A 19,264-nucleotide genomic window follows, 5' to 3' on the forward strand; every position below is an offset into this window, starting at 1 on the left:
ATGTAATAATCAATTCGAATAGAAATAGGTGCTTGCAGAGCACTAGCAGCGGTACTGTGGCGTGCCTCAGTAAAACTGCCGAGGAACAGAGGCCGCGGAGCCGAAAGAGCAGAGAGGGCGTGGTGAGCTGCAAATACTTTTTTCAATTCTCATGAGGAAAGCAGCAGACCGACCTTCTAATGAAAAACAAACATGATTATTAGAGTCTTCGTTGTTTCTCAAGTAGACTTTCAATGCCGCGAGGAACGGTTTTCAAGCCCAGCATCCTCACATAGTTGCTGCCGACGTCAGGACGCCTTGTTCTCAAACCATGCTTTCCAGCAGTAGCGCGCTGCGCTCGGCAGTGCGCCACAGCCTACCGCATTAGCAATCAAGGGCCGCAGGCCGTTTCGCCCATACACTGCTATTCGAAGCCATAAAACCCCGGCCTAGCGCATGGCTGTGCTTCTTAGCAAGGATGAAAGAACAATCCAAATAGTATATATAAAATACTATATGGCTATTACTTCAACAAGCGTCCCAGTGGCCGAGTGGTTAAGGCGATGCCCTGCTATTCGACACATCGAAAGCGAGTTAGGCATTGGGTTTTACCTGCGCAGGTTCGAATCCTGTCTGTGACGTCATTTATTTTTGCACTTTTGACCAACTTTTTGGTTATGAGTTGCAATTTCAGGCAGAGGAATCCCATGCACTAGCTATGTATTACAGAGTCCAAAGTGTGCGTAAGTCGCACAATAGGTACTCCATATGACCTCTGCTCAATACCTTCAACGTGCGATGGATGGACGAAAGCACTCTGACTTACGAACCCGTTATTAATGACCATGAAATTTTTCAAGTTCCTAACATATAAGAAATGCACACGCGATGAGCTAGCTGGGACCTTAGTGGCTAGCATCAAACCTCACCTTTAATCGACGCCAAAACAAGCATGGGTAAGGCTAAGAAGACCAGAAAGTTTGCGCTTGTTAAGCGCACGCTTAACGCCAAGAAAGACGTGCGCTTGAAGGCTAACCAGGCCAAGGAAGCGCATCGCGACGACCCGGAGCTGACCAAAAATGTGCCGCAGATATCGAGTGCCCTCTTTTTCCAATACAACCAAGCCATAAAACCACCCTACCAGGTGCTGATAGATACCAACTTCATTAACTTCTCGATCCAGAAGAAGATCGACATCGTGAGGGGCATGATGGACACACTGTTGGCGAAGTGCATACCGATGATCACCGATTGCGTGATGGCGGAGCTGGAGAAGCTGGGACCCAAGTACCGAATCGCGCTGAAGCTGGCACGTGACCCGCGGATTCAGAGGCTGACCTGCTCGCACAAGGGCACCTACGCAGACGACTGTCTCGTGAACCGTGTGCTGCAGCACAAATGCTACATCGTGGCGACCAACGATGCGGGGCTGAAGCAGCGTATACGTAAGGTGCCGGGCATCCCACTAATGAGCGTGGGTGGCCATGCCTACGTTATCGAGAAGCTGCCTGACGTGTTTTGATTGGAGCGTGGGACAGCGCGTTAGCCGCTTCATGTCCAGGGTTACAGAGTGTAAATTATATACGTTGAGTAGCGGCCGGCGCAGGGACCCGGACCCTGTTGTACTTGTGTGTGAGATATTTTTCCAGGACCAAGACGTTTCGCGAGTTCGCCTTATATGCGACACTCACGAAGTCACCCACTATGGGCACCAGGCCGAGGCCGAAGTCCACGCAGATGTTGGTAATCATCCTCGCCGCTTCTGCAGGAGGGAGCCCGCCCGAGATCTTCGATGCCTCGCGGTACACCTGCAGCGACAGCCACAACACGAACAGGTCGCCAATCACGGGCAGAAGCCCGATTACTCCGATCCATCCAAACCGTACTCCGCACAAGTGGAACTTCATGTCAAGGCGATAGGCCCGCTTGCGCACGCGGCGCAGGATTTTGGAGTCAGCCTCGGGCACGAACTCGGGCACGCTCTTGTCGCGCCTTTTTTTGACTATCTTGGTGCTTCCCGACCAGAATGACCGCTTCTGGAACTCAACCTCCTCAAAAAACGGATCCTCGGCCTTGCCACCGATTTCAACCTCCCCAAAAACCTTCTTCGCGACGTATTTCAGCGGAAACAATAAGGGGTTCATCTCGCAATATTTGTATAGCTATAACTTCTTGGCTCTGACTTTCTCGCCAATTAACGATTCTTGAACAGCTCTCACGGATACTTTCCAAAGCCCAGTTCTCGTTCTAAAAACTTCACAACCCAGCGCAGAGAAGTTCTCAGCCCCGCGATTCAGGGCCCTTTTATATGCTAAATTTGGTTGTCATATGGGTTGCTACCTTATATGTTTGCTCTGTAGGCGAAAAATTCATCATAGAGCTCCTGTCTCATCGCCGGTGGTAAAATAAGTGGAGAAGCCAGCCGCAAGAGCGAACAAGCCAGCGAAAGCATCAACTATGGACCCTAGTTCTGCCTTAGAGCAGACTACACATGATGTGTCGAATTTGCAGGCCGAATTTCGGTACATTTTGGATGAGATTAAGAACGCGGACCTTAGGGTGTATGAGCAGCGAAAGAAATACGTACAGCGGGACGCACAGGTCCAGAAGTTCGTGAAGCAGCATGGATCGGGCACGGAGAACCCGCGAGAGGGCGAGCTATCGCAGAAGATAGAGCGCGAGTTGCAGGACTGTGTGGAGTCGCAGCGAGGCAAGTGCGTGTTGGCCAATACGGCGTTGTTTTTGGTCAGCAAACATTTGAGCAAGCTGGAGAAGACCATACGTGTGCTGGAGGGGGATAACCTGCTGGCACCCGCGGAGGAAGACAAAGAGACTGAGTCCGGCGGCGACAACTCACGCGAAAGCTCTGTGATGTCAGGCGAGCGCCGCCGCAAGGCCACGCCCACAGCTGCAGTGGTAGCGCCCAAGCGGAAGCGCCGTGCTGACAGCACGCCAGTACCGCGGCAGAAGGACTCCACGCCAGGCGGCGGATCCGATGCGAACTTCGACCTCCAGGACTACAACGACGACCTGTTCTCGGGCTACAACCAGGCGGAGGAAGACGACAAGCAGCTCTACTGCTTTTGCCAGAGTGTATCCTACGGCGAGATGGTGGCATGCGACGGGCCGAACTGCAAATACGAGTGGTTTCACTACACGTGCGTGAACCTTAAGGAGCCTCCGAAAGGCGCTTGGTACTGCCCTGACTGCCGGCAAGAGCTCGCTAACACTCGGCTGAAGAAGCGCAAAGCCTAGCATGAGAAGCGCAGTACGAAAGAGACTACATAGCTATGTCTAGTTAACGAATTACGATTGATGTTGTTTAGGTTAATAACGTTGTGGGTGATTTATTAGCCTTGGAGATCTCTTGTACATCATGGGATACACAACTGGCTCATCGGAAACCAAAACAACAGCCACAGGCCTTTGATCCTGTTGCAATGGCTACGATGTTTAGCAAGAGCTTGGCGCAAGTTCACCCAAAACTTCTCACAAATGGTATAGGTATCGGAAACAACCACAGAAGGATTTCGCTAGGTTTCCTGAAACCTAGCAAGCGCAACCCGCTGGTTAGAAAGTACACACGCACGAGGAGAAGGTACGGGCCGGACCAGCAGAGCTTCCGGTCACTTGGGGAAGACTTCGGCAGTACTGTCGCACGCGAAACCCCCCTAGATGCGGTTGATGAGGAAGACGAACGGCACTCCGAAGATGGTGGGGAGCTGAGCCGCACGGTCTCGTTGCCGTCAAGGGTCAGTGAGACGCCGGACTTGCAGCCCGAGGTGGATTGGATTCTAGAAGAGCACGAGCGCCGGTACTCGTCCGTGCACGCTAGCGACGACGAAGAAGAAGAAGAGGCCCCACATCATGAGCCGCGCAATATGTATAGTCACCCATACTACGGCAACGACGAGGAGCAGCATCAGGAAGAAGTTCTCGAATACGACGACTTCATGAAGCGTGTGCGACAGCAGTTGATCTACGACGTGCGCAAAAGGCAGAGAAGTCCTTCTTTCGTCCCAGTCACGAGCCGTGGATCAGTCCCCAACGTGTACGAATCTACGCAGGATGAAGAGGACTACAGTCATGAGTCTGTTTCCTACGAGTCAGAGGCAAAGATGCTTGCCTCGTATGCGTTCCCGCTGATCCTCACCTTCCTGTTGGAGCAGATTTTCCCTCTTGTGTGCTCCTTGACCGTCGGCCATCTCGGCAAAAATGAACTGGCGGCCGTTTCTTTGGCGTCCATGACCACCAATATTACCCTGGCAGTGTTTGAAGGAATATCCACCAGTCTTGATACGCTATGTCCACAAGCCTTTGGAGCTGGAAATTACCGCGGAGTTGGTATTCACCTGCAAAGGTGCATTGCGTTCTCAATGGTGGTTTTTATCCCCTTTGGTTTCATGTGGCACTTCTCCGAGTTCTTCCTTGGGTTCGTGGTGCCTGACAAAGCTCTTGTGGCCCTTACCTCCAAGTTTCTCAAAATAGCCACGCTCGGGGCCCCTGCTTACATTATTTTTGAGAACCTCAAGCGCTTTCTACAAGCGCAAGGCATTTTTGATGCTGGCATCTACGTTTTATTGATCTGCGCGCCTCTTAATGTTGTAACAAGCTACACGTTAGTATGGAATTCGAGGATAGGGCTAGGCTACATCGGAGCCCCAATTGCTATGGTTTTGAACTTCTGGCTGATGCTGACGCTCATGTTACTCTACATTATATTTGTTAACGGAAGAAAATGCTGGGGCGGCTTCAACAAAAAGGCTTTTACTCATTGGAAGGACTTGTCACACCTTGCCATTCCCGGCATTATAATGCTGGAAGCAGAAGACCTTTCATATGAGATATTGACGCTTTTCAGTTCCTACTTTGGAACAACATATCTGGCTGCACAGTCAGCGGTTTCAACAACTGCCGCGCTTATGTACATGATCCCATTCGCCGTGGGTATCTCATCTTCCACTAGAATTGCAAACTTTATCGGTGCAAAGAGGCCTGACTGTGCCCGCATCGCCTCAGAATTGGGAATTTCGTGCTCGTTTCTTGTAGGGATTTTCAACTTCACCGTACTCATGACTGGGAGGAAGGTTATTGCACATGTTTTCTCCAATGACGAGCTAGTTGTTAAGCAGATCACGAAGCTTTTACCCTTGGTGGCATTTATTGAGATATTTGACTCGTTGAACGCAATCGCTGGCTCCTGTCTGCGTGGCCAGGGCATGCAGGCTATTGGAAGCATCATAAACCTAGTAGTATACTACTTAGTGGCAATTCCCTTAGGTGTGTTACTGGGTTGGACTTTTAACCTGAAGCTCTATGGCCTTTGGATTGGGATTGGAACAGGTATGTTCCTAATAGGAGTAACCGAGGCATACCTCGTGCTATCCCCTAACTGGGAGAAGATCTTAGAGCGCGCAGAAATGCTTAAAGAAGCTGATGATGAAGAATCCGATGAAGAATTCGAATATAGCGACTCGGACTCCGAACCTTCTGAGACTACAGGCTTGCTCCCGGTCAGATAGATTAAGAGACCTGGACGGGAAACTCTCTGAGGTATGCTCTCAGACAACTTAAGCGCCGCCTTCAACGGCGTTCTTCCGCGCGTCATCTCTCAGAGCGATATGTCTCTCTTAATCACATGATGTTGACAGAACTGTGGCTCCAAAATTGTATATGCAATAGAAGGGAAATAAAGGCTCAACTATTCATTACAAAGACCTTGGAATATTGTCACATCGCTCGATAGCCCGGGCTGGTGGAGTGTAGGACATTGTCAACGTGAAGTGAAATGCTGCTCAAGACTTATCCCTCGTTGATCCGAGGACTCCATAGATCGCTACCGCGTTGTTCGAGGTCTTCGAACCCCGCAATGCAGTTTCCATGTCTCGATAAAATGGAAGAGAGATCTGCTCAGCTAAAGAAGAACACGATTTCATGCTCTAGCACCGACTTGACGTCGTCTCCAAATAACGAACCAGTGTACGGTAAGGTACGATCTGGTTTTCAAATCTTCAAATCTAATAGCCCGTTGTTCTTAGACTACGGCGGTGTTCTACCAAACTTTCAAATAGCATACGAAACCTGGGGTACTCTCAACTCAGATAGGTCAAACGCTGTGCTTGTCCATACCGGTTTGAGCGCATCTTCTCATGCCAAGTCTTCTGAAAGCAATCTTCAGCCAGGCTGGTGGGAGAAATTCATCGGCCCTGGAAACCCTGTTTTGGATACTGACAAATTGTTCGTCATTTGCACTAACATCCTGGGAGGGTGCTATGGTTCCACCGGGCCCTCATCCCCTGACCCAGCAGATGGCGCCCCGTATGCCACTCGATTCCCCATGTTAAGTGTCCAGGATATAATAAGAGGTCAACAAGAACTAGTTAAAGAGTGTTTGGGAATTGATAAACTATATGCCTCTGTAGGTTCTTCCATGGGTGGAATGCAGTCATTGGCGTATGCGCAGCAATTCCCAGAGGCTGTTGAAAAGGTGGTAACAGTGTCTGCTTGTGCTAGATCACATCCATCGAGCATTGCTATGAGGCATGCCCAAAGGCAAGTCTTAATGGCTGACCCTCATTGGTCACGAGGGTTCTACTATCCTACTGAGGCAGAACCCAACAAAATCCTTCCTCACGTCGGTATGAAGCTGGCTAGAGAAATCGCGACTGTCACCTATAGATCAGGCCCTGAATGGGAATCTAGGTTTGGCACTGAGCGACTGGATGACGAGAGAACACCGGTGCTGTGCCCAGACTTCTTAATCGAAACCTATCTCGACCACCAGGGAGAGAAGTTTTCTTTGGAATATGACCCAAATTCCTTTCTGTACCTTTCAAAAACAATGGATTTATTTGACTTATCACAGAGCCACCAAGAGCGGAGCCAGCGGAGAAGGAAAGAGGCTTTTGAACAGCACAGACATCAACAGGTCGGAAATCTGACAGCTAGGCTTAGCGACGAGCCATATGAACCCGTCAAGAGAAGAAGAACCACTACCGTGGAGGAAGCTCGCGAGGATCTCAGGGTCGGCATGGAGTCAATCCGCGGCAAAAATGTGTTGGTAATCGGCGTCAAATCCGATGGGTTGTTCCCTTATTGGCAACAAAGGGAAATAGTTGACTTATTAGGTGGCGGGCCTGAAGTTGAGCACGTTGAGCTCGATGAGTCCCAGTCTCTTTACGGACATGACACGTTTTTATTAGATTTGGAACACGTTGGCGGAAGCATTGGGAAATTCCTCATGAAAAGTTTCGATTAAACGCATGAGTTTCGTGAAGGTTAGTGAAGGAAACAAAAGACAATTAATTCATTCAAGGCCGAGTCCGGAAATACATTTTAGTTTTGAGTTTTATATACAAGTGTACTTATAGCGGGTTTCAGTTGCATGTTTTTCGCAAATTCCTCAGAGCTGTGCTCTCCTTGCAGATCTCTTCTGTTTGCGCAAGTCACGACGTTTCTGGTCTGCCACCTTCTTAGAATCCTTGATGAGGATACGATCACCAAAGAACTTGTAGTCCTGCATGTAACGCCTATCCATGTTGAACTCACTCACAACTGCGTTGTCACTCAGCCCGAGTTTTTGTATAGTCCAGAAGTACCTTTCTGGTTTATCTCTTTTCAAGTATCTCAAGATATTTTGCCTTTGCTGAACAAGCATTCTGAGTATTCTTGTGTTTTTATGGTCGTTCTTGTTTTCCTGGATGTGCTTAGCCAAATTCTGAATACGGACCGTCATTATGGCAGCCTGAACTTCGCTAGAACCCGTGTCCCCCTCAAACCTCTGAAATTCTTCCCTAGCCTGGCGCACTACCAGCTTCATCGCATCCTTATTGCTAGCATTTCTCATGCTCAATATTCTCATAATGGACTCCCTCTTGCTTGCTAGTCCTTCAGGATCATTTTCACTCGCCCCTGGAACCAATGATGCATTGTTGAAACCAGACAGTTCAATTTGCTCCCGCTTGGCGGCTTCAACCGCTGCTAGCAGCTTCTCGACCTCTTGGTTTTCGTAGCCCTGCGCCAAAACTTTGGGCTCCTTCATTTCGGCCATAACACGTACAATAAAAGGAGTACTACTACGCCCGAATACAGGATCAATAGTGTCCAAAGCCGTTTTGAGCTTCAACTGCTTAGCCTGATTCACTTGTCTTTTTCTTTGTGCTTTCAAGAACTTTACAGCCTTGTGGCCGCCACACGGCCTGGAGCTCGCAAACATCCTAACCTGAGCAACCTGGGGTATCACCCATTGCCTTTGGAGCCCAGCGAGTGGCAATTTCATGAACAAAGAAAGCTTGCTTAACTTGATCCCTCTATCCCTCTAGACACTAAACCGGATTGGTGATGTTTCCAAAATTTTTTATATCTTGGATGAAACTATTTAGTATAAAGTGATATTAATGGGCAATGCCCAACTTGACTAGCGAGCTACTTGAGCATGCAATTCACTGCTCAAAAAGCAAGGTGATCTTTCCTTCAGTCGAGCTCCTCGTCCAAAAATTATAGTACAGTTTTCTTGTAGCTATTAGACTTCCAATCTGCGTTACTCGCATAATCACAATTTTTTGAAAAATGCACGAGGTCGCGAACGAGAGAGGGCTTCAGAAGGAGTTGCATTCTCAATTGATTGCTAACGATTCGAGTGTCCAGGTCGGCTTACGGCCCGACCTCAATATTTGTGACAAATACAGACAGTGAATACTTGCTGCTGTTTGTTGAGAGGTATCGTAGTGAGTCGTCCACGCACAAAAAGAGCCTGGGTCCCTTCAAGTTCCAAAATTCATGAGCCACTGTAAGGAATAGCTCCAATTTTTGCTGAAATAGATGTCGGAGACCTTATCAAGGTGCGCCGAGAGGACTCTGGGTTCATAAACTGAAGTTGCACGCAGCGTCAATGTCCAAGTATTTGCGGCAGCTTTAGAAAACTCATAAGCACAACAACCGTGTTTTTGCATGCGGCGTTCTGTTCATTAGCGACATCAGCTCTGAGAAATGTGGCTCGAAGTTCCGTTTTTAGGAGCTGCGTTACTGCAACCGATTAAGCTTTTTTGACCATCTTACGGCGTCTTGTAAACTCTGCTAGAATATTTCGATAGTGTTGGAAGAGCAAGCCTCAACCAGAACTGTTGGAACCCTCGGCAAACGGTACTTTGGCAAAAACAATGTTAACGAAAAACCAAGTAAGTTCTCTGAAGGTACGAAGCTGGCGTCTTTTTGGGCAAATGAAACGAGAACACTAAGTCCTTCCATCGCTCACTCACCCACTTGCCTTGATAACCTAATTCACTCGTGCCCTCTGATCTCTATTCGAAAAAAACCACTGTGGTAGAACTGAAAGACGCTCTTGAGCTACAGCTGCAAAGCCAAGTCACAAAAGCATGTTGGGGAGACATGCTGAACTCTGGTTATGCGTACAGATTTTTTCAACTTGAAAAGTGCCCTAGAACTTATTCAGTCGATCCTGGATGGGTTAATTAGCTCACGCAATTGCTATCAACCCAACCATGAAGAAAAGCTCCGCGTTCACAGCATTATAACTAGCTCCCTATGGCGAGGAAGTAGTACGGTACTTTCTGCGATACGCTTAGCGCTTTCTATCTTGCGCAATAACAAAAACTAAAAACGGCAACCTTGCCCGTTAGCCAGATGATATGCAAGCGTTTCCAGCTAGAAATAGCAACAAGTCACTCATTGTGTGTTTTTCGTGATTGCTTCCGAGGTCTCTTGGAGCAGAGAAGGCTGTCAACCAAGCCTTTGAGTTGATCCAGGTTCTGGATTCTCCTGGCTTCACGTTTGTCAGATTTTACTGATGGGAAGGACTCGCCGGCCACAATCTGAAGATCGTCGCCTGCTGCACTTAACACCAGAAGTCCTCTTCTCGCGTAGCGCGAAAGAAAGGGCACATTTGGCTGAATTCCGGCCGTTGAGATTATGACTATATCATTCCTGTGGGAGCGATTGTTTTCGAGAGAACTTATGGAGCTGGGCTTTTTTATATCTTTGTGCGAGGGTTCTAACTGCAGCCAGTCTTCGAGTTCCGTGTCAATTGCGTACTTCTGGTAAGGATTGAGAGCTATGATACTGATCACCTTCGCGGGGTAGCCGGCAAGGCGAAGATATGCATACAGTAACACGCAATACTCCGCCTCATCCCAGTTTATGTTGTTGACAATCTTCCCGGGTGTCTTGATGACTTGCACTGGTGAATACAGAACTGGTACAGGATCGGGTTGTTCCTCATAGGGGAATCGAATCCTTAGAACTTCACGGTTGGTGTTGTAAGAAGTTGTCAACCTAAATTGAAGTGACTTTGATGAGAAAAGCTGACGAGCAACATAAGGTAGAGGTGAGTTAGTAAAATCGCCGGAGAAAATGGTCCTTTGCCAGTGAGTGTTGAGGCTAAGCGCTCTCCATATTTCTGACGGTTCGAAGAAGTCGGCGTTGCATATGACTAAACTTTCAAAGGAGTTGAAGCTGAGCTTTTTATCGACGAGGCACTTCTGGAAGCGGTCTTTGGAAATGAGCAGCAAGTCGCACGCTTCTGTCAAAGTTTTTTCTAAGTCACCATTCAAAAATAGGAACTGCCATTTCTGAAGTTGATCGTACATTACTGCTACCTGATAAGAGGTTTCAATAATACGTTCGGCCATTTCGCTACTCGGTGATGTCAAGACCCCGTCTTCTAGAAGAGGGAAAGCACGTTTAGAAATCTCATCGTTAGTTTTGATGCTTGCGCGATAATCATGGAGCATAGGCTCGAGGAAGTGCTGCAAAAATGAGAGTGCCGCTGGAACACTCGAAGAATGGTCGCCCGGGATCCGCAAAATGCTTGCTATTTCCTGGACTCTGGATAGAGCTTCCTTAACACCCTTCTTCTTTTTTTCAATAAGGCTACTCGTATCATTCGAATAATGCACAACAGATTGTGGTTGGATGATGCTCAAGTAGCTGGCAATTTTTTGACATGTTTCGTCCGTGTCGCAAACGATAAGGAATCTGGAGCACATTTGGGGGAAGCGTTTGTAAAAGGAGTTAAGATGCAAGTTGTCGATTATTGCAGCGATTATTGTCGCTTTTCCGGTTCCAACATCACCGTTGACACATGATGCGCTTTCGCACACGCCGTGAATTACAGATTCAATTTGCTCTAGTGTAAAGTCATGTTTGGGTGAATTTTTTACTGCTTTCTCAATTGCCCATTTTCCCTTCTCCAAATCTAGAGATATTGCCTCCTTCACGGGAACTAAGCGTCTCTTACTTGGCTTTTGCTTAACACTTTCAGTATTTTCGTGTAAGAAGTTCTTTATCTGCTGCTCATCGCTGAACAAATTAGAGAGAATAACGGTCTTTGATGGGCATGAGCTTCGGACCAAGTTGGTCATTGGCGTCATAGCCTGTAACCTTTCATTTTCGAGGTTAAACTTTAACAGGTCATCAACTGCTTTGACTTGAAATTCCAGCTCGGTGCTCAATACGCTAAGAAGTTGACAGTTTTGGAGGCCAGAAACATTTTCAGTTCCTATGAACAGCTGAAGCATGTCACCAACCTTGTGAACACTGGCGACCTGCACCACGAAGAACGCGCCATCAAGCCTGGACAGACACAGGCGTTTCCCTTGTATATTCCCCCATTTTTCAACTTGAGCTTCGGGCGCAAAAGTCTTGGCAACTTTGATAAACCACGACTTTGTCACAGGATCCTGACCAAGCTCATAAGCAGACGTAGCGTACTTGCTATTTCCAGTCAATTTTCCATGAGAGATGGAATACCGAGAGTTAATCCTTAGTATGAAGTTCTTGATATCACACTGAAGTTTGGCAAACTCGTGCATATATGTCTTGGAAGCGTGCGTAAACATATCGCGAGATGGGCTGATCCACATCAGATCCAGTGCGGGCCTATCTAACATAATCCCTTGCCAAAAATCGCGGGATTGTATGGGACGCTTTGAGAGGTGAGCCAGAAGCCGAGGTGCGGTCCCTGCATCACGGGTTCTAGGTTGTATCTTAAGAGCGGCGAGGGCATCCTCGACACAATTTTTGAGGACCATTGGGTCGAATAGCTCGGAAAATTTGGATGCACCGCAAAACTGCCACTCCTTTGCGATGCCTTGAGCACGTAAAAATGTTTGCATTGTCTGGATAAAAGAGTTGTACGCCCGCTTCATAGTGTCTTCAAAGAGCGTTTCCAGGAAATCCAGTTTTGCAGTGCTCTGTAGTTTCTGTCGCAGCCACCAAAAAACACCAGATCTATAAAGCTCGCTTAGCCATTGCTGAGCCTCGCTTTCGCTGATCCAGGGATGTGTCAGTGCCAGGTAAACATAGTCCATTAGTACTGCCGCGTTCTCGCTCACCAAATGCTCACTGCTAATGCAGTCCACGTCACATTGTCGCAGGCCCACTGTCTGTGTGCTCTCCGCGAATGCAAGAACAGTGCTCAAAATGCGAAAGCAAGCGTTGGTAGCCTGTGGGTCCGCCTGAACCATGGATACGGTGCTAAATATCGAGCTCAAGGCATCAGATGGACTAGGAAGCACACAACCAGAGCGTAGTCTGAAATCGAGAACGCACAGGCAGACAAGACGCTTCTCAAGACACTCCTGCGCGACACAACCCGCGAGCTCTTCAATCGGCCTGTTCATGAACTCATGGCTCAAGAGCGCATGAATAGACGTAGGATCGCGTTTCAATAGCTCCCAGAGCTGTTTATACACTCGAGCTTCATCGGTGGGACCAGAACGGTCATTTAGGATGCCAAACACGTCCATGAGCGACTCATTCAACATGCTGAGTTGCCCGTTGCGCCTGCAGCGAATTTGGCGTAATAATAATCGCTATATACGAACAATTTGTAAAGCGGTAAAGCCAACGCTGGCGGGAAGGATAAGCTGACAGTACATAGACAAGCGTATTCAGGGGCGAATTGAAGTTGCCTCACAGCCTGTTAGCATCTAAATGCCAAAACTGTGACATATGGTGCAAATCGCTTGATACGTTTGAAGTCCGAAGAGGCAGTTCATAGCCCACAGGGCGAGTAGGGGCATGCATAGTTTAGAGATGGTACACTGAGAATATCAGTGAGAACACCAGGCCCATACATACTGCATTACTGAGCCTAATGTATTTGTCATCACATACGAAAAGACGCCCGAAATTAATTATAAAATTTCCATTGGGACGCGCTGTGAAGGCGAGGCGTATAGAGACAAACTATGCTCTCTTGCTTTGGGCTGGAGTGCGTATTGACGGCACTGTCTCAGTCTTCTAAACGCCCTTTTTTTTGATGGCAGCTGTGATCGTTCCTTTTTTTGAAAAATCTCATCAAAAAAATTTTCTTGCCCATCTCTTCCTGTCTCGATGAGCTAGCTCGTGGAAGTGAAAGACATCCTAGAAACAGACTAGCCTTTCAAATCATCTCGCCGACTCGTGTTAGCTAGTGCCGAATCATTGTTATTAGCGGCCTGTTCAAGTGAGGATAATCAAGGAACATTGTTATGAGTTTTAGAGGCGGAAACAGAGGTGGCCGTGGCGGCTTCGGCGGCCGTGGTGGCTTTGGCGGTCGCGGCGGCCGTGGCGGCTTCGGTGGCAGACCCATGCAGCAGGGTCCCCCAGACTCTGTGTTGGAGATGGGGAGCTTTTTGCATCCTTGCGAAGACGAGATCGTCTGTCGCTCGATCAACACTAAAATCCCATACTTTAACGCTCCCATCTACCTGCAAAACAAAACCCAGGTCGGAAAAGTGGACGAGATCCTAGGTCCTCTGAACGAAGTGTTTTTCACCATCAAGTGTTCCGAGGGTGTTCAGGCTACCAGCTTCAAGGACGGCGACAAGTTCTACATTGCGCCAGACAAGTTGCTGCCCATTGAGAGGTTCCTGCCTAAGCCAAAGGTTGCAGGCCCACCTAAACCTAAGAAGAAGAGAGCACCAGGTGCTCCTGGCGGCCGTGGTGGCCGTGGCGGTGCCCGCGGTGGTTTCAGCCGTGGCGGTAGCCGCGGCGGATTCGGCGGTGGCCGTGGTGGCAGCCGTGGTGGATTTGGTGGTCCTCGTGGTGGAAGCCGTGGCGGTTTCAGCCGTGGCGGTGGCCGTGGTGGCTTCAGCCGTGGTGGTGGCCGTGGCGGAAGATTTTAAAACCTTGCATCTTTTCCTCTTCAGGTTGAATTCACTGTATAATATCTTGCCGAGCGCTTTTATGTAATAGAAAGAGAATGAAGAAATTGAGACACGCGATAGAAGAGAGGGAAATGCGGACTCATTTTTCTCTTGTCTTAGACGGCTTCGCGTTTGGTTCAAGCCCACAGCTCTCCAATATCAAGCTTCGCAACGCGTCTATGCCGTATCGTTTCGGATATCTTTTGTTCGTCTCCGAATTCAAAAAGATCATTTGAGGTAATGTGGGCAATTCAAGCACCCCGCTGTCTTCTATAACATTTTCCAGTTGTGATACATCTTTAATCTTATCCATCTTTGTGAAGATAACTTCAAAAGGGATGCCGAATTTTGTCAAGAAGTCCACCACTTGAGAGTCCGTAGTTGCAAACCCTTGCTCCGCCGACACCAGCAGGAAGCATCGTTTGAGTTCTTGTCTCTCTCTGAGGTACCTCATTGTAACATCACCCTGCTCTTGTGTGCTCTTGCCGCCATAGCCTGGGGTGTCAATTATCCTGAATCGTCCACCAATGTTAAAACAATTGACGGTCTTCGTAAACCCAGCCTTTTTAGAAGCCTTTGCGTACTCATTGAGCTTAACATGAGAGAACTGAGTAGTTATGTTGTTGAGAAGTGTCGATTTCCCGGCATTACACCTGCCGAGAAACGCCACCTCAGGTAAACCATTCAGTAATTCGAAAGGGATCCCATCAGTTTTACCAAAGCGCTTTTTTATACGCTTGTCTCCTTTTGTATCATCAGAGGTTGGCCCAATCTCGACCTCGTGTGATGCTTGAGTGAGCACATTCTTCTCAGCTTCTTGCTTCAACCTTTCACCTGGAATGTCCAAAAATGTCGATGCACTCCACTCGTAACGTACCCTCGCAGAATTGAAAAAATGGTTCACAGAGGACAAGTCTGACTTGCTTGGCCTTTTGTAGTCTGAATTATACTTTTCGTGGAGGGCTGTAATGAAAGCACCTCTATCTTTAATATCTCTGCTTATCTGCTGTTCCCCGCCATCTAAACTACTTTTGTTGGGGTTGGAGTCGGTATCATTGTTTTCTAAGTTTTTGTTTCGCCACTGAGTGTTTGCCGTATTTCTGGTGCCAGCTTTAATCCTGTAGCCCCTCAAGAGCTGACTTACTCGATGAACTTTCAACATTACTATTGATCTTCTTGAAGATCTAATATCTTGAACTTCAACTATATAAAATATTTACAAACCAATTTGCCAGAATCAGATATGGGTTATTCAGACACCATATCCGTTTGGTTCAGCGACTGTCAAAACGATGATACATGGAACTGGTGATGCGTTTTCGAAGGCAGATGAATCTAAGGAGATCTGAACGAATAATGACCTCAGTGAAGGATTGAAGCTTCACAGAGTTAATGACGTTGTCTCAGCTTGTAAATAAGCTTCCGAAAGCCCCGTCTTCGGTATTGGGGTCATCCAAAATGTCTTTCTGTTCCTTATTCTTCTTGATAAGCCTTTCGTTAGCTCGCTCTAGTAGAATCTGTCTCTTTTCCTGTCTCCTCTTGTCATCATCGTCTTGGTCCTCCATGTTGTTGCCGTTCACGGTCTTGATCCAATCGATGAATTCCACCATCAATGCACGCTGACTTTTGTAGTTTTCAACGCTTCTGACGCTTTCATAAAGGCTTTCAACATCAAATCCGTTGGACAGCTGGCAGAGGTACTGAATAGAACTTTTGTATTCCTTGCAAAGGGTCAGGAATATGACGGTAAACACGTATAATCCCTCGTACAACGAATCCTTGAAAGCGTTTTGAGTCAAAACGTTAAGCAAAAGGTTTGGCATGATTTCCGTAGTGAAGAACTGATCAACACTTTCGTTTTTGATCAGGGTGTCCACCAAGCAACTTTTCATCACAAGTATAGAATTAAATGAACATTTGCTGTCTCTGAACGACATCAAATGATTTAACAGCTTTAGAAAAGACGCCATTACCTCACTGTTGCCAAATATAATTTTTCGCATCTCGATTTGATGAGAATTGAGCTTCATTTTTGAGGCTTGTGAATTCGTTCCCACTTGCCCAACACAGTCAATCAATAGTCTAACAACAACTGTCGTAAGTTGTCTCAAAAGATTTTCCTCCAATATCTCTTCAGTCATTTCGTCGTCATCCCTTGGGGACGGGTTGACGTCAATGTCATTCATGTAGACTGACCACTTTTTGCACAAAAGTGCGTCCAGTGTATCGAACAACTTGGGCAAAAATGTGGTCATGAATTTTTTGGCAGACCGCGGTGGACAGTTTTTGAGCAGCGGACGAATTGCTACGTTTATAATGTGTTTCCAGCCATGAGTTGAGACTCCCGGGCTTATTTCTCCCGTAGCAGGCTTGTAAATGGCAATTGAATCCATCAACATCTGAGGAAGTTCTTCAATTTCGTAAAAGACGCTGCCCAGACTAGATATAGCGCTTATAACCAGCAGGACATACTCACGGGTGTATCTCACTATATGCCCTACTGAGTCGGCAAAATCTCTAAGTGTCTGCATGGCCTTCATATGCTCATCGATAAATTCATCTTTGGATTTGTTGGAAGCGCCCGCTTCCCAGAAGCGCTCGATAGTTGAACACTTAACAAAGGATTGGACAATCACGGGCAGATCTCTCCAGTTTTCTGGATCGTGGTAGGATTGTAACTGGTATAAGAGTCGCATAATATAGGGAAGTATTGGAATAACTCGGGGTTTCCAAAGAGCTTGTAGCACCTCGAACTCCTCATCATTTTTAATACTTTGCATGGAATAGTGTACAAACATCCTCGTAGCGCGTACGGGAAACAGTGTTTGCCAACGCTTCGAAAGTTGTGTCTTCAGCTGTTTGCCTTCTTCATCGATTGGTATTGACAGCAGATCAACATTTTCGCTAATGCCCCTCTTCTGGAAATATTCAGAAATCTGGACAATTCCCAATCGTTCCATAAACCACGGTAAGTCTGTCAGTCCAACCACGGTACTCTTATCGGACCATGCACTCAACTCTGGATCGACTATCAGGGTGAACCTTTCCTCTTTTTCACCAAGAGACGACTTAAGAACAATAGTAAGTAGGAAGGATTTGAATGAAATTTTCTCATGGTAGGAAAGCTTGGGCATTATACCTGCAACAACATTCTGAAGATCGTCATATATCTTTCCCAAAGAGTCGGGCATCAAAATAGCCATTCTGTTCAACTCTATGCCGCATGCATATCTCAAATCTCTCACAGCATCCGAGTGCTCATTCTTCTCATCCAAGTCCACGTTCGGATAATCAAGAGTCGCGCTAGTTATAATCTTTTCTAGCAGCTTCAAAAGGACATTATCCTTTAGCATGGTTAGGAATAAAGCGAAATTTTGTATCTGTTTTTTTAAAAGTAGTGGCTCCTTCAAATTGAGTGCGATGAGCTGATCTGAAAGGGTCTCAATCTTCACTAAAATTTCATTGAGTTTGGTATTGTAAGAGGACGTGTCCGGAAACCATATCTTCCATCGTATGCATCCGTTGATAAAGCATTCGACTACCATTAGCTGAGATAATGAGCTCAAGTAAGGTTCCGTTTTGTGGTCCAGAAACTGGGAGCTCAAAACTTGCTGCCCGAAGGGAGAGCTAAAGTACGAATTCAATCTTGCATTTAGCCAGTCATAAGCAAAGTCTAACTGAACACAAGAGATCAAACGTATAATGTCCCTAATCCTCTTTCTATAAGTTGAACAAAACGACTGGAATTCAGATTTGGATTGAAAGTCGATGTCAGCAAATTTCTTAGAAACATGATTCTCAATCTGCTCATAATAAATCAAAGCATCTGCGGAGAATTGTAAAAGCTCTGGTATTATGGATCCCTCGAGTGCAGGTAGAAAATCATCGTTTCGCAGACATGAGCACCACAAGTCAAGAGTTAATCCACTTACAATCAAGCTAGGATTGAATGTAGTTCTTAGCACGAGCCTTAGATACTTCTGTATCGTGGCTTCGTCCTCGTCTGTCTTAAAAACACAGGTGTAGAGGCAGCTCACCATGTCAACGAACTTTTTGACAATAGGGTATTTTTGTTCGTCAATTTCGTTGGGATCAAACTGTAAATTGTCATAGACCTTATCCAGGAGGTCCATACTGCTGAAAACTCTGTTAATGACAGTTTGGTAATGCGATTCGTCGTTGTACGGACGGGTTAGGAGGATATGCAAAGAATCGAGGGCCATAGACTGAGCTTTGGGAATATTGCTCAGGAGACACTCCAATAAAAGACCGCAAACATCGTTGCGAATCATGATCTCGCTCAAGGGCCAGTTAAGACATGTCTTGAGCGTTTCAAGGAGCCTGACCACGTAGACACTGTTTCCCACTGTTAAAGCAGCGCGCAGCTCAGAAACCCAATGTTCGAACCAGCCATTGCCATTGCTCTTGAACAGGGTCCATTTGTCCGTGAATCGATAGCGTGCTGTGAAAACATCCATGGGGCTGATTACCATCACGCATAAGGGTTGGATGACCGAAATCCGCTTTAGAACAGTGAGGTCCTCGACAAGAAACACATCTTCGAATAAGGTTCTGAATATAATAAGCGTCAGCTCCCGCGAGGCCTCGCTCAGCTGCCACAGCGCGGAAAGATCATTGTCCATGCCAACCCACGACTCCTCTAATTGTTGGTCAGTAGGATCGTCGTCTTTGAGGGCCTCGCCCCAGACGCACTTGGCAACTTCGACCCATAGAAACGCCAGCTTTTCCTTGATGTATCGTGGATCGCTTTCCTGAACTCTGTAATTTAGCTCGACGACCCATTTTCTCAAAGCAATCCTCCTATTCTGGTCATAATCAGCCCAGCGCCGCTTAATTGCGAAAGCCAATAAACCTAGACCATAGTGCTTCAGAATTGAGTTCCCGGGATTGTTGAGAGCGATCTCATACCCCCAAAGTGGCGACTCCTCGTGCATCTTCACTTCGTCTAGGAACTTCTGTGCTTCCAGGCGTCGCGCATTATCTGACTTCGGCGAGTAAATAGCCTCCAAGGCGCCTACTACCTGTGAAGCGCCATTCTCGTCCATGATTTGCTAGAGATTCTTTCCAACTTAATTCCACTAGGACTTGTGGCTAAACCAATTAATTGCCCTTTAGTT

General features: G+C 47.1%; 10 protein-coding genes and 1 non-coding gene across 11 annotated transcripts; 6 read left to right on the top strand and 5 right to left on the bottom strand.

The window, feature by feature from the left end:
• Nucleotides 1-516: 516 nt before the first annotated feature.
• KLTH0E02838r lies at nucleotides 517-620 on the top strand. The gene is made up of 2 exons: nucleotides 517-553; nucleotides 576-620. It is a non-coding gene; the product is annotated as a tRNA-Ser (tRNA).
• A 311-nt stretch (nucleotides 621-931) lies between these two features.
• FCF1 (rRNA-processing protein FCF1) lies at nucleotides 932-1,501 on the top strand (the record flags this gene model as incomplete). Its single annotated transcript, XM_002553563.1, has 1 exon — nucleotides 932-1,501. One exon carries the CDS (start codon nucleotides 932-934, stop codon nucleotides 1,499-1,501), a length of 570 nt encoding a protein of 189 aa, XP_002553609.1.
• Nucleotides 1,502-1,556: 55 nt separating this feature from the next.
• On the bottom strand, nucleotides 1,557-2,123 carry KLTH0E02882g (DUF4112 domain-containing protein; the record flags this gene model as incomplete). The annotated part of the gene is made up of 1 exon (XM_002553564.1): nucleotides 1,557-2,123. The coding sequence occupies one exon, from the start codon at nucleotides 2,121-2,123 to the stop codon at nucleotides 1,557-1,559; it is 567 nt and encodes a 188-aa protein (XP_002553610.1).
• Nucleotides 2,124-2,436: 313 nt separating this feature from the next.
• Nucleotides 2,437-3,234, top strand: YNG2 (histone acetyltransferase YNG2; the record flags this gene model as incomplete). Its single annotated transcript, XM_002553565.1, has 1 exon — nucleotides 2,437-3,234. One exon carries the CDS (start codon nucleotides 2,437-2,439, stop codon nucleotides 3,232-3,234), a length of 798 nt encoding a protein of 265 aa, XP_002553611.1.
• Nucleotides 3,235-3,419: 185 nt separating this feature from the next.
• KLTH0E02926g (uncharacterized protein) lies at nucleotides 3,420-5,501 on the top strand (the record flags this gene model as incomplete). Its single annotated transcript, XM_002553566.1, has 1 exon — nucleotides 3,420-5,501. The coding sequence occupies one exon, from the start codon at nucleotides 3,420-3,422 to the stop codon at nucleotides 5,499-5,501; it is 2,082 nt and encodes a 693-aa protein (XP_002553612.1).
• A 266-nt stretch (nucleotides 5,502-5,767) lies between these two features.
• KLTH0E02948g (homoserine O-acetyltransferase family protein) lies at nucleotides 5,768-7,237 on the top strand (the record flags this gene model as incomplete). The annotated part of the gene is made up of 1 exon (XM_002553567.1): nucleotides 5,768-7,237. The coding sequence occupies one exon, from the start codon at nucleotides 5,768-5,770 to the stop codon at nucleotides 7,235-7,237; it is 1,470 nt and encodes a 489-aa protein (XP_002553613.1).
• A 144-nt stretch (nucleotides 7,238-7,381) lies between these two features.
• On the bottom strand, nucleotides 7,382-8,257 carry MRPS28 (mitochondrial 37S ribosomal protein uS15m; the record flags this gene model as incomplete). Its single annotated transcript, XM_002553568.1, has 1 exon — nucleotides 7,382-8,257. The coding sequence occupies one exon, from the start codon at nucleotides 8,255-8,257 to the stop codon at nucleotides 7,382-7,384; it is 876 nt and encodes a 291-aa protein (XP_002553614.1).
• A 1,402-nt stretch (nucleotides 8,258-9,659) lies between these two features.
• Nucleotides 9,660-12,761, bottom strand: KLTH0E02992g (KLTH0E02992p; the record flags this gene model as incomplete). The annotated part of the gene is made up of 1 exon (XM_002553569.1): nucleotides 9,660-12,761. One exon carries the CDS (start codon nucleotides 12,759-12,761, stop codon nucleotides 9,660-9,662), a length of 3,102 nt encoding a protein of 1,033 aa, XP_002553615.1.
• Nucleotides 12,762-13,469: 708 nt separating this feature from the next.
• GAR1 (H/ACA snoRNP pseudouridylase subunit GAR1) lies at nucleotides 13,470-14,105 on the top strand (the record flags this gene model as incomplete). Its single annotated transcript, XM_002553570.1, has 1 exon — nucleotides 13,470-14,105. One exon carries the CDS (start codon nucleotides 13,470-13,472, stop codon nucleotides 14,103-14,105), a length of 636 nt encoding a protein of 211 aa, XP_002553616.1.
• Nucleotides 14,106-14,226: 121 nt separating this feature from the next.
• Nucleotides 14,227-15,288, bottom strand: MRX8 (translation initiation/elongation factor MRX8; the record flags this gene model as incomplete). Its single annotated transcript, XM_002553571.1, has 1 exon — nucleotides 14,227-15,288. The coding sequence occupies one exon, from the start codon at nucleotides 15,286-15,288 to the stop codon at nucleotides 14,227-14,229; it is 1,062 nt and encodes a 353-aa protein (XP_002553617.1).
• Nucleotides 15,289-15,529: 241 nt separating this feature from the next.
• Nucleotides 15,530-19,192, bottom strand: MSN5 (karyopherin MSN5; the record flags this gene model as incomplete). The annotated part of the gene is made up of 1 exon (XM_002553572.1): nucleotides 15,530-19,192. The coding sequence occupies one exon, from the start codon at nucleotides 19,190-19,192 to the stop codon at nucleotides 15,530-15,532; it is 3,663 nt and encodes a 1,220-aa protein (XP_002553618.1).
• Nucleotides 19,193-19,264: the final 72 nt, after the last annotated feature.

Source organism: Lachancea thermotolerans (assembly GCF_000142805.1).
Source record: "Lachancea thermotolerans CBS 6340 chromosome E complete sequence".
NCBI lineage: Eukaryota > Fungi > Ascomycota > Saccharomycetes > Saccharomycetales > Saccharomycetaceae > Lachancea > Lachancea thermotolerans.